At 37.3% G+C, this 12,285-nt stretch overlaps 2 protein-coding genes across 2 annotated transcripts in view; one reads left to right on the top strand and one right to left on the bottom strand.

Annotated features, from left to right (window-relative positions):
• The window catches only part of LOC107700684 (coiled-coil domain-containing protein 181-like), a 10,575-nt gene extending 1,728 nt beyond the window's left edge, over nucleotides 1-8,847 (bottom strand). The window contains exons 1-4 of the mRNA XM_016502425.1: nucleotides 8,714-8,847; nucleotides 7,323-7,455; nucleotides 4,422-5,321; nucleotides 1,247-1,393 (exon numbers count right to left, since the gene is read on the bottom strand). Of these exons, the coding sequence (XP_016357911.1) occupies nucleotides 1,247-1,393; nucleotides 4,422-5,321; nucleotides 7,323-7,424 (1,149 nt within the window). The 5' untranslated portion in view covers nucleotides 7,425-7,455; nucleotides 8,714-8,847. The remainder of the gene's footprint in view (nucleotides 1-1,246; nucleotides 1,394-4,421; nucleotides 5,322-7,322; nucleotides 7,456-8,713) is intronic.
• Nucleotides 8,848-9,501: 654 nt separating this feature from the next.
• Nucleotides 9,502-12,285, top strand: part of LOC107700480 (oxygen-dependent coproporphyrinogen-III oxidase, mitochondrial-like) — a 4,547-nt gene continuing 1,763 nt past the window's right edge. The window contains exons 1-2 of the mRNA XM_016502155.1: nucleotides 9,502-10,190; nucleotides 11,352-11,495. Coding sequence (XP_016357641.1) covers nucleotides 9,650-10,190; nucleotides 11,352-11,495 — 685 coding nt within the window. The 5' untranslated portion in view covers nucleotides 9,502-9,649. The remainder of the gene's footprint in view (nucleotides 10,191-11,351; nucleotides 11,496-12,285) is intronic.

The following is a 12,285-nucleotide window of genomic DNA, read 5'->3' as shown; positions in this document are numbered from 1 at the left end:
AGATTTGCTTTATTAAAGTCCCCGAGAATGGTTAAAACAGAGTCCGGGTGTTGTTGTTCTGTCTCTGTGATCAGATCAGCGAGTTTCTGTAAAGCTGAGCTCACGTGTGCTTGCGGAGGAATGTAAATACTCACGAGAATGAACGAGTGAAACTCCCGCGGCGAATAGAACGGCTTACAGTTAATGAAAAGCGCTTCTAGATCGGAACAGCACATCTTCTTTAACGCTGTAACATCTGTACACCACCTTTCGTTGATGTAAAAACATGTCCCGCCGCTGCGTGATTTCCCCGTTGATTCTGCGTCGCGATCCGCTCTAAACAGCTGAAAGCCCGGGAGACTCAACGCGCTGTCCGGAATGGCGTCATTCAGCCAGGTTTCCGTGAAACACAGAGCAGCAGAGTGTGAAAAATCCTTATTTGTCCGGGAGAGCAGAAGAAGTTCGTCCGTTTTGTTGGGTAGAGAGTGGAGGTTCGCCATATGGATGCTCGGCAACGGCGTTCTGAATCCAATAAAGTTTGGTATAAAAAAAATTAAAATTGATTCCTGATTAAAACAAAAATCCCACTGTTTTTGCCTTTTCATGTATATTCATGTCTTTTTATTTTTTTAAAAACAGGACTTTGTAAAGTCCCGATGTCCTCTACTGAGGACATATTTTTCAAAATGTTTCTTATGCTCTAAACAATGTAATGACATGACAAAATACTAAATTCACAAAACTGTTTTTTCCTGGTAGTCAGGAGGATATATATTCCAGTATTTCCCACAGACTTACACTCTATGTGTTTCCACAAACTATTTAGGGGCACAATGTTTTCAACACTGATAATAATAAGGAATATTATTATTATTATAATAACAAGAAATGTGATATTGAAGTCTGGAGTAATGGTTGCTGAAAATTCAGCTTTGCCATCACAGGAATAAATTAAATTTTAAAAATATAAAAACAGAAAACAGTTATTTTAAACTGTAATAATATTTCACAATATTAGTATTTAACTTTATTTTTAATCAAATAATGAAAATATAAAAATATTATAATAAAAATATAAAATTTGATTTTATAATGACATTACAGTATAGAAGGTAATAATTTCAATGGCAATTATGCCTTTATAATAATGAAATATATTTAATAATGATTTTTAAAAATAATAATATATATATTGCCTGCATGTTTTATGCAGAGGGGGTCCTGGCATCACAATTTCTGGTTAAACGGCTCCCCCTGGTCGACATACCCTGCAGCTAATCCTTTCCATTTCCTGGGCATTCTGAACTCTCCTCTCCTCCAGCAGCTGCTCTCTCTTCCTCATAAGCCACGATCGGAAGGCTATCTCATTCTCCTGACGCTTCTGTTCCTCTTCCTCTTTTTTCTTCAGCTCATCCTGAAAAGGAACCAGAAGAAGCAGAAAGGAGGACAGAACAAAAACAGGAAATTAAAGGGGACATATGATGTTGCTAAAAAGAACATTATTTTGTGTATTTGGTGTAATGAAATGTGTTTATGCGGTTTAAGGTTAAAAAAACACATTATTTTCCACATACTGTACATTATTGTTTCTCCTCTATGCCCCGCCTTTCTGAAACGCATCGATTTTTACAAAGCTCATCGGTCTGAAAAGCAAGGTGTGCTCTGATTGGCCAGCTATCCAGTGCGTTGTAATTGGCCGAATACCTCAAGCGTGTGACGGAAATGTTACGTCCCTTACCATACTGTGATGCCGTGTCCGGCCGGAGCGACGATAAAAAAACATTAAAACCCATTATAAACGAGGCATTTGTTGCATCCAGTGGGGACATGTGTCCTCTTTTGGAAGGCCAAACAAAGTAGTTTTGCTTTCACAACGAAACACAGCGTCACACACGACGGCCTTGAGTGAGCGGAGGCCTGCGGGCTAGAGTGAGCAGCGGCCGGTGGATTCGACGAAGGAGTGACCACATGTGACCCCGGGCTGGACTCCGCTTTGTCCACGGTGAAAGCCGATCTGTCAAGGAAACCTGTTTGAAAACATTCATTATTTTAAATTCTGTTTGAAATCTAGTGGTGTGTAAATGACCCACTTCACTTTTAATTCTTATATAATTTTCTTAAAGACACTAGATATTTATTTAGTCATTAAATCGTTTCAAATACCTCCTTGCACCTTCCAAAAACCAATAAAAACTTGAATTCAAATATCTCCTTGCTCTACATAAACATTGACATTACATTCTATTTATGCATTTGGTAGATCCAAAGCAAAATGCAGTCAAGGCGTACACTTTATCACTTCATCCATTTGCTGGTAATCAAACCCATGATCCTACCGTTGCTATAGCCATGTTTACTGTTTGAGCTACAGGAGCGAAATAAATGTTGAAATTGTGCTTTAAAGGTTGTAAATCATGGCCGAAGGCGGTTATGCATGAGACCATGATGGAGTAAGCACTGAAGTCCACTGGGAATCTCTGGTTATGCAAGACTTATCATTTGGTTCTTGTTAGTTCTTGTTCTCCCTCCCATGTTTTTTGCTACTTGCTTATGACTGCTTTCTGTCTTGATTCATATCAGTGACTTCCAGCTGAATGAGTCAGGGAGGGTTAATATATCTGATTCACTGTGGTGTCACATTGTAAGAACTCTGTGCCCTTTTAAGATCTTCTCCAAAAATAAATTTTGACAGTTGTGTTGTGTGTGTGTGACTGATGACAAAAAGGGTAGAAATAGATTGCATTTGGTGCATTAAATGCCTCACAAGTTGAAGATGATTGATTGAGGTCATGTAGAACAGTGCATGATCCTCAGCTGACCACAACACACCTTCTGATCTAATTAGTGTTTCAGTCCACCTCTTATGCATTACCTTTTAAGATATCCAACTTTTAATGCATGTTTTAAGGTAGCCTGACAGTATAATATTATATATTATATAATATTATATGATATATTATTAAGTTATAAATATTATGTACTTATTCTATAACTTACAATTTTTTTTATAATATTGTGATTTTATTTGTGATAATATTGTGATTTAAACAAACATGATATAAATGAAGTTAGGTATTTTTTACTATCATACTTATTTCTGTAATTTTATCAAGCAGGAGGGAATATTTTAAAGTAGTAAACTTACTCTTAAGTTAAGTTAAGTTAAGTTAAAGCTGCAGTCCGTAAGTTTTGCCTCTTTGTCGCCATCTCTGTTTGAAAACCTGAAATTGCAGCTGTGTGCGGAATTATCTTCCTGAATATAATGTTCTGAAGAGTAAGTGTGCGGCAGTCAGTCACCTCACCGGTGTGGATATTTACTGTACTTCACAATCACAGATTCTAGCCTACGTCTTGGAATATATGACTCAAATAAGCATTTTCACCGGATATTGCCATCTGAACAAGTAAGTAACAAGTCTGTCACATTTGTTCTGACCAACTGAGGAAAAAAGCATTACAATAAATCGCGCTGCTGGAAGCTTGTGACACTATAACAAATTCCTTGTATGTGCAAACATACTTGGCAATAAAGCTCTTTCTGATTCTCTTTCTAATACTGTACTTAGGAATCACAGATTCTACGCTTGGAAGTTTGAGCCAAATCAGAAATTTCACCGGATATTGTCATCTGAACAAGCAAGTAACAAGTCACGTTTGTTCTGACCAACTGAGGAAAAAAGCATTACAATAAATCGCGCTACCAATGGTGATTTAATCTAAATTAGCTCATATCCGTTTGCCACAAACCGTGCAAATTATTATTATTGTTATACTTTATTCTCAAATTGTTAATGTTAACAACATCAGCATTACGTGACTATGTGAATATAGTGTGTATTAGCATGTAGATTTCAATTTCTAGACATTCTAATCTCTAATTGTCATACCATTCAAATTTCATATTAAGAAATTATTTTAACCTAAAAAGCAAATTATGCTTTTGTAATCTCAGGCTATCTGTAATCAGAAGCACATTTAAAACTGGAATATAATTTAATTTCATTCACATGTGTTTCATAAACATATAGTCCTTTCTGGATTACAATCCGCTATCAAAATGATACATTTAATTATTCCAGCTGCTGAGAGAAAAGGCTATAAACGATCAGCCATCTGCAGGATCCTCACATGTGAAAGCCTAGAAGCCGGGACAACTTCTTTATGTTTACAGAAGTGACGTAATGACGCAGTGCCATGCTCAAATTTCCCGCGAAAACCTACCCGTACCACTCAAATTAGAAAACATTATTATAAGCTGACCGTTGTGAATCGGGCTAAAGTAAGGCGATAGTTTTGAACACTGGCTGGTTATGTACTTGCTCAAATATTGATTTCGGATCATTTTTAACCAAAAAAAAGTTACGGACTGCAGCTTTAAATCAGTTTTTATATTACATTATGACAGAAACTGATATTAAACTAATATTAAAACCACATCACACCTCTTTTGCTTGCCTCTCTCTCTGCTGCTGAAGTTTGGCAAGTAATTCTTTCTGCTGTGGTGACAGAGTGAAAGTGGCATGTGAAGGAGCTCCATTTGCAGACCGGACCCTCCGCTTGTTGCCCTGATCCCATGCTCCCCTTTGGGATGGCCTGGCAGAACTGGGCCTGTTTCGGTGCTTCGGTGGAGGTTTGGGGATGTATAGAGACTCAGTGCCAGGGGGAAAAGGTGAGGTAGAATTTTGCCTCGGTGAGGAGACAGGACTCTTGCAGAGATGGAGGCCAGACTCACTTTGCCGTGAAGATGCTTGCTGATTGCCACTGTGAGAAACCGGCAAGGGAGGAAGCAATCCTTGACTTTCCACCTCCTTTAGACTCACCAGATCAAACTTTCCATCTTTTTCAACCAAAACCCGTCCTTCCTTTGCTCCCTCATTATGTTCATCGTCAGGCTCTCCAATCTCATTCTCCTCTCTTGGAGAGATCTTCAGTCTCTGCATTTGTCCGGATACCTCTTGCTCTTCCTCTACGTCCCTATACAAGGCGCTGTTGCTCTCTTGAGCGTCAAACTCTTGCGCAGGCACCACCAGGTCAACCAGAGTGTCTTTAAACTGCAGGCGTCTGTGCCGGCTCTGGTCTGGAGGATCCTGGTCCTGGAGTTGTTTGTTAGCCTCTTGAATCTTATCCAAAATATATTTATTTTCTTCATCAAGCTCTTCATTGTTCTGTAAATGTGGAGAGGTTACAAGATCATCCCTATCAGTATCTAACGCACCCTCTAATGGCTCCATGGGCGTTGGCCACCTTTCATCCGCTTCTTCATCAACCATTTCCTTGTGTTTGTGCACATCTTCTTCAAGCTCTTTGTCTATCTGAGCTTCAATGTCATCGTCATCAGGATCCTTTGTTGGAGAAAATAATGTGTTCAGTTTGAGAAAGCCACAATAAAAGGAGTTTGGCATTGTGTGAGTTAAAGGGATAGTTTACCCTAAAAAGAAAATTCTGTCATCATTTACTCACCCTCAAGTTGTTCCAAACCTCTGTGAGTTTTTTTTCTTTTGTTGAGCTTTAAAAATATACAGTATATATTTTAAAGAATGTGGGTAATCAAACAGTTGCTGGTCCCCATTGACTAACATAATATGGAAAAAAATACTATGGAATTCAATGGGGACCAGAGACTGTTTGGTTACCAGTGGCGGTTCTACATTGAATTACACCCTGGGCGAGACCCCCTTATATTTCTCAATTGCACAAATCCTTCATTAGAACATCTGAAAAACACACTTAAGAGAATCCAGTTATTTAACTATTGCAATTACAACAGGAAACACACTTTTTAAGGTGCACAATCTCCACCTCCAACATTGCCAAAAGACAATGAACACAATTCTGCACAAAATATGACAGTATAAGTTATCAGAACTTAAATAAATATACACTATATACATAAATGTGGCAAAAATATATGCAATCAGATATATAAAAAATGTAACAAGAACAGAGAACAACAATAATATAAAATATTAAAAATAATATACAAATAAAATATAGAATATTCTAAATAGCACAACTCCTTCATCACACAAATGTGAAAACACACTAAAGAGAATCTAATTATTACACTATTGCACTAAGAACAGAAAACACAAACTAAAACCTGACCTTTCTGGCCTTCCTTGATGCAAAATCATCAATGATGTCATCGTATGAAATCTGCTCCCCTATTGAGTGATTGATACTGATGACGGCAAGGCCAGTGAGCCGTTCCTGGGACATGGCTGACCTCAGGTACGAATTGATCAACTTTAGTTTTGAAAAGCTCCTCTCTGCTTGAGCCACAGTGACTGGCAGAGTAAGTGCAATCCCGAGAGCAGTCCAAAAGTTGGGGTAGATCTCCGACAGATCCTTATCATGCATAAAAGTGATAAGCTCAAGGAGGCTCATGGTCTTTGATGGCAGGTCAGGGAAGTTCTTAATTTCCTGCACAAGCTCTCTACTGTCCAAATCAGAGTGCCCCTTAAAGTGCAGTGTGGTGCCTAGTGCCTCGCATTGCTCTGCCAGCTCCTCATCTGCAAGACTTGGGAAATTTGTCAAAACCCCGAATTTCTTTCCCACATTTTCCAATGTGGAAAATCTCTCCTTGGTATAATTTATTTCCATATTCACTTGTTGTGTCTCCCAAAATGCCTGATAAACATGATTTAAGTCCTGAATAAATGTGCGTTATTTGGAAGAAAGTCGAGGTGTGACTGACTTTAGCCCACTAATTCCATTAGAGTATTGCTCTATACAGTGGAGCAATACCAATGTCCGTTCCATTTGGGAGAGACCCAGAGGTGAACTGTCCCCCGCGCCGCGCCCCGCTCCCCTTTCCCCTTCTCACACAGCTTCTGTGCACGGCACCTTCTCAGCAAGCAGGGGTGCCAATTTGCCAATTCCCCACACAGTGAAATGATAGATAATAGAAAACTGCTTCGCGGCGGCGGCGCAGAGGATTTTTTTTTTTTTTTAACTGCTCGTGCCGCCTCCTATGTATCAAGAAAAAATATCTTCTTTTGTATTCAGCAAAAGAAAGAAACTCATAGAGGTTTGAAACACCTTGAGGGCGAGTAAATAATGACAGAATTTTCACTTTTGGATGAACTACCCCTTTAAGGAGAGCATGTTTTCTAAAGGGTGAATCAGATACATAGAGCGTATGTGTTGGATAATGCAGTGCCATGAGACAGAGTTCTCTGGGTAAGTGAAAGTGTGTATGGATCTGTGTCAGTGGGGAAGATTTCACACACACAGGTACAGCGTCTGTGTAATGGAATACCACACACCAGAAGACTCTCAGAGACCAGAAGTCTCAGAGATATGAACCGGTTTCTGCCATCATTGCACATTCACTCACTTACCTGTTCCTCACACTTGCTCTCCTCACTGATAAGCCAGTCCAGGTCTTTCTCAAAGTCATCCTCATACTCATCTGGAATGTTCTGGACTGCAGAATCACTCATTGTCTCTTCACTTTCTCACTATAGAAGGATCCTAAGACACAGCAAATGAAAAATGGAGCACACAGAAAAAAAATTCTCCCTTCTGTTTCCAAACAAAAAAGGTGATAGAACCATTTTATTTTGAGCAAAGTTAACTGATTTTGGGTGTAAAGAAATTATTATAAATATGTATAATTATTTGAAATAATTATTTGGCCATTTATTAATGAATGTTAGATTTTATTGACCAATTTATTCTCACTTTAATTTAGTTACATAAAATTACAATTACAGTTATATAGGTGACATATCACATAAATGTACAACACACTTGGTAGGTTTGTTGACATGAATGTAGCTAGGGTTATGTAATAAATAAAGCCCAAATGAATTAGGGCTTTAGATTCTAACCACTTGGAATCATAAATTAGATGTCAGAGAGTATCAGAAAGTGAAACACAGGTGTGTAGACATGGCAACTGATCCATAATGAGGTTATTATAGTTAACTAAAACTAAAACCTTTAAAATATATATATATATATATATATATATACCTGCTGAGATACAAGGAGTGTGACCTGAAATTCTCAGTTCCACCTGGTTCGACGCGCATGTCCGGGAAACTCATGAATATTCATGTATGCCCCGCCCACTGAAACAGAAAATCTTGGAAACCGAAAATCTCGTAAAGCCCACTGCACGATTTTAGCAATTCTATAAATCGTTCATTCAAATATAATAACTTGTTTTAACTTAATGTATTTAAAAGAACTAAAACTTAAAAAATTAAAAACACAACAAAATTACAAAACTTTAACTAAAATTAAAACGCAAAATATAATAAAAATAAGAACTATTTCAAAATATTAATACAATTATAATAGTATTTTGTATCTCAATGATACTAAAGTAACACTGGTCCTCATACAGTGACAATTAAACTAACAATATTCTCCATTGCTGTCCAATAATAAATATCTTATTTGTGATTCTAAATTGTTATTCATTCGTCTTTATTATTATTTTTTTTAACCTCAGACTTTGCAGACGCAGTTTATATATTTAAAGGGAAGCTTTATATTCATGTTGTAAATGCCACACACATATGTTCATTCCACTAAATGCACTGCAATGCCTAAATAATTATAATATGAAATTCCGTGATAAAATAACAATTTAACGAGCATTAAGGCTAATATTACAACACAAAACCTGGTGGTCTTGTCATTGCATTAGATAGTTAACCTATTGTCTGCTTTTAGAATTCAGTTTTATTACTTTCCGCGCCTAAAAATGTATGGAGCTTACCTTCAGAACTTCTGTTTGGTGTTGCTTCACGTTAAGTGCAAAAATAATGAATGATAATTCATTAGCCGGCCTATATGTTCCAGATCTGGTCTGTACGCGCACCTGTACATTAGAGAGCAGGTCGCTCTAATCCTCTGCTGGCCTCAGCTTCAAAGTAGCGTGTAACAGGTGTTGCCATAGAGACGCACAACACGGCCTGTCGTGACGGCGCGCACATGCGCAGACTCTTTGTAAATGTAGACGGAAGATCCAGCCAGATTTTATCTGTGATACAGTTAGTGGGGAAAAAAAAGGTACAACAAAGGATACTTTGGTTTGTTTGGCAAAATCGTTTATAGTTTATTAAAATAGTTTATTTCCTTAATTTACTTACGTCACCTTAATTAGCTATTTATTTTCTACATTGTCTTTTTACGAATGCTTTGGCAATATTATAATTTTTAACAACCATACCAAAAAGGTTTTTCTGACCCTGACACTTTTCTAGATATCACTTTCTTGTAAAACATCTTGTCAACACAACACTAGCACAAAGGCAACAATTATTCTGCATTAATATTATTATACTATTAATAATATTTTAAAAGGTATTTATAACAGGACAGCGAGTGAAAAATAACTTAAAGGTACTGGCACTACATTATTAAAATATTCCTTTTTATTAGCTCGGAAGTACATATTTAAAGTACATACGATTAGTTTATACTTTCACGTTAATGGTATATGTAGTCCGTACTAGATTAAATAAAGCACAGTTCATAGGAAAACAACGCAATTTCCCACAATACACCTCGAAAAGTCAAGACACGCATCCGCGGGCAGAACTGTTGAGGAACTACGGGCAAAACTGCATATAGTAACTTTACACCCATTTATGATCATCTTATCAATTGGCAGGTCGTGGACCGATACAGTTATTGTCGCTCAGTAGACAAAATGACTTCTATAGGTTTGCGCACAATAAACAACTCAGCGAGATCAATAGCAAGACTGTGCCAAGTGTCCCGCTCTGCGCATGGCACAGCTGATTTCCACTCTTTCGTAGCCCGTTACTCTACCCTCCGTAAATGTGCCTTTCTTCCGGGAGGAAAATGGTCATTCATAAGAGCAGGAACGAGACAGATGTCTCATGCATCGCCGGGGAGGATCTCACTCGGACGGTACGGTAAAGGTGTATTTCTGGCTGCTGGGGCAGCAGCTGTCACAGGTGTTCTGACGGCAGGTGTAAGTCACTTTCAGCGGGCCGAAATGGCAACGAAGGTATCCACGGTTGAAGAAGAAGAGGGGGACATACGGGAGAGATGCAAGTCGTTCATGTCTCTACCAGTCACTGACATCAGGGTCTTGGAGCAGAGGAAAGACGCGATGTCTACGAGAATGGAGATGCTCATCATGGAGACACAGGCTGCATTCTGTAAAGCCCTTGAGGAGGTGGATGAAGGCACGTTCAAGGTGGACAGATGGAGTAGAAAGGAAGGTTAGCTAATTTCTGCTGCCCTACTTTACTAATGTAACGTTTAACTTTATGAAGTTATAATTAATTGAATTCATTGAATGTGTTTTTAATTTAAAAACCTATTCAGTGATGGTATGAATGAAACTTATAAAAAAACGTATAAAATATAATTACCATAACAACTGGTGGCACACATGGTGGGCCAAAGTCCTAATTTATGTTTGGATCTACAGGTATGTGGGAGCCCATTTCCACCACATAAGAAAAAAAATAATGTTTTGGTAAACATAACATACTGCAAAAGTGGAAATGATGAAATAAAAAAAGTCATTTATGATATTAAAAAGTTTTATTTATGAAATAAAAAGACATTTTTGGTTAAATTATAACTTTGTGTGTTGTAACTTTGACTTTATATCTCATAATTTTGACTATATCCTATAATTTCGACTTTATATCATATTTGACTCCCTGTGTAATAATTATGGCTGTTTGTCTCATAATTTAAAATGTTTGTCATAATGGTTTCTTTGTTGTAATTTTGACTTTTTGTCTCATTATTTAGGCTTTCTTACGTCATAATTTTTGTCATAATGTGAACGTTTTATGTCATAATTTCTACTTTTTATTTCATAATTATGGAGTTTAAGTTGTCCCAGATGACACTATACACTATGCACTTACACAGTGCACTATGCACTCTCCCATCTAGTGTATGAATTTTATAAAGTTATTTTGTCATCCAACATCAAAGTCGGAAAGCCTTTCCAAATGTTCCTTTTAAAACCATGATGTAATTGGTGAAGTGTCAAGTTTAAATGGCAAAATCTTCTTTTAAATTTGAAAACATTCCATTTAGTTTTAATTGACTTATTGACTCAAAATATGATTATTATTAATCATCAAAAAAATATTTGTAATGCATCTTTTTAATGTTGCATTCTAAAGATTATTTAGCTATCATTGTTCCAAAAATGTGTGCTTAATTATATATTATAACAATTTGCTATATGAAAAAGTTAATTGTTCCATAGATCAGTGATTCCCAACAGAGCGTTGGAAAGATTTCGATTTTGTTAACCTATAAAACAGAAACATTCATACATTAAATATCAGCTAGAAGATTCGTGCTGGTGTTACACTGTAACAAAACCGATTGCATGTTTCTTGTGTCTAATAAAGGTGGCGGTGGCATCAGCTGTGTGATGCAAGATGGGACAGTTTACGAGAAAGCGGGTGTGAACGTGTCCGTGGTGTTTGGGAACCTCACTGAAGAGGCCGCCAAGCAAATGCGCAGCCGTGGAAAAGTTCTGAAAGGGAAAGATGGTGAGAGACTTACTTCTCATTTCGAAGTGAATGCAGAGTGTGATAGAAACCAGTTCCTTATATCTTCAGTTCTACTTCTAGTTTTTAATTTTGAAATAAGTTTGAACCGTCAGTGGTCTCAAGTAGGGGTGCAACGGTTCAACTTACTCCCGGTTCGGTTTGTATCACGGTTTTAGAGTCCCGGTTTCGGTACGGTTTGGTAAGTGCTATGTTTAGGGAAAAAACTATATTGTCAAATAAAAATAAAGAAAATAAGAACAAATAATCTAACTACAAGCAACAGCACAAATAAATAAACAGTGAAAAAGATACAAATAAAATAAACAGTGCTTTTCAGTTTTTTTAGGTAGGTCTAACATAGTTTTTAGGTACAGAAATGGAATAAATCAAATGTAAAATAACATTGCATATTTGACTGTATAAATTAAAGATTAATCCTTATTAAAGTTAGAAAAGTTATTCAATCAAGAGCAGTGAGAGATTTCCGTGTTGTTGCTGTTTGATTAACATTAAGAAAGTGCTGTCACTTTAAGAGAACACTGATCCAGTGCACTGATACTGTATGTTCAGCCGACTATGTCTGCTAGGATACTCACCAAGATGGGCATTTTGACATAATTTTTGTGTGAATTTGTCCATTCAAGTACAATACTTCAAAGAGAGCTTAATATTTGCGCGCGTTCAGATCTTCTCACTGCGCGCGCGAGTTCGCATCTTCTGGCTCTTTAAGGCTTAAATGAGTTTAGTTTAAACACAGATAGCAACGTGTGCTGTTCAGGTCTCACCTGCG

The sequence above is a fragment of the Sinocyclocheilus anshuiensis genome, unplaced genomic scaffold, assembly GCF_001515605.1.
Source record: "Sinocyclocheilus anshuiensis isolate Anshui unplaced genomic scaffold, SAMN03320099.WGS_v1.1 scaffold477, whole genome shotgun sequence".
Lineage (NCBI taxonomy): Eukaryota > Metazoa > Chordata > Actinopteri > Cypriniformes > Cyprinidae > Sinocyclocheilus > Sinocyclocheilus anshuiensis.
The sequence above is the reverse complement of the archived record's forward strand: the minus strand, read 5'-3'. Positions and strand labels throughout refer to the sequence as shown.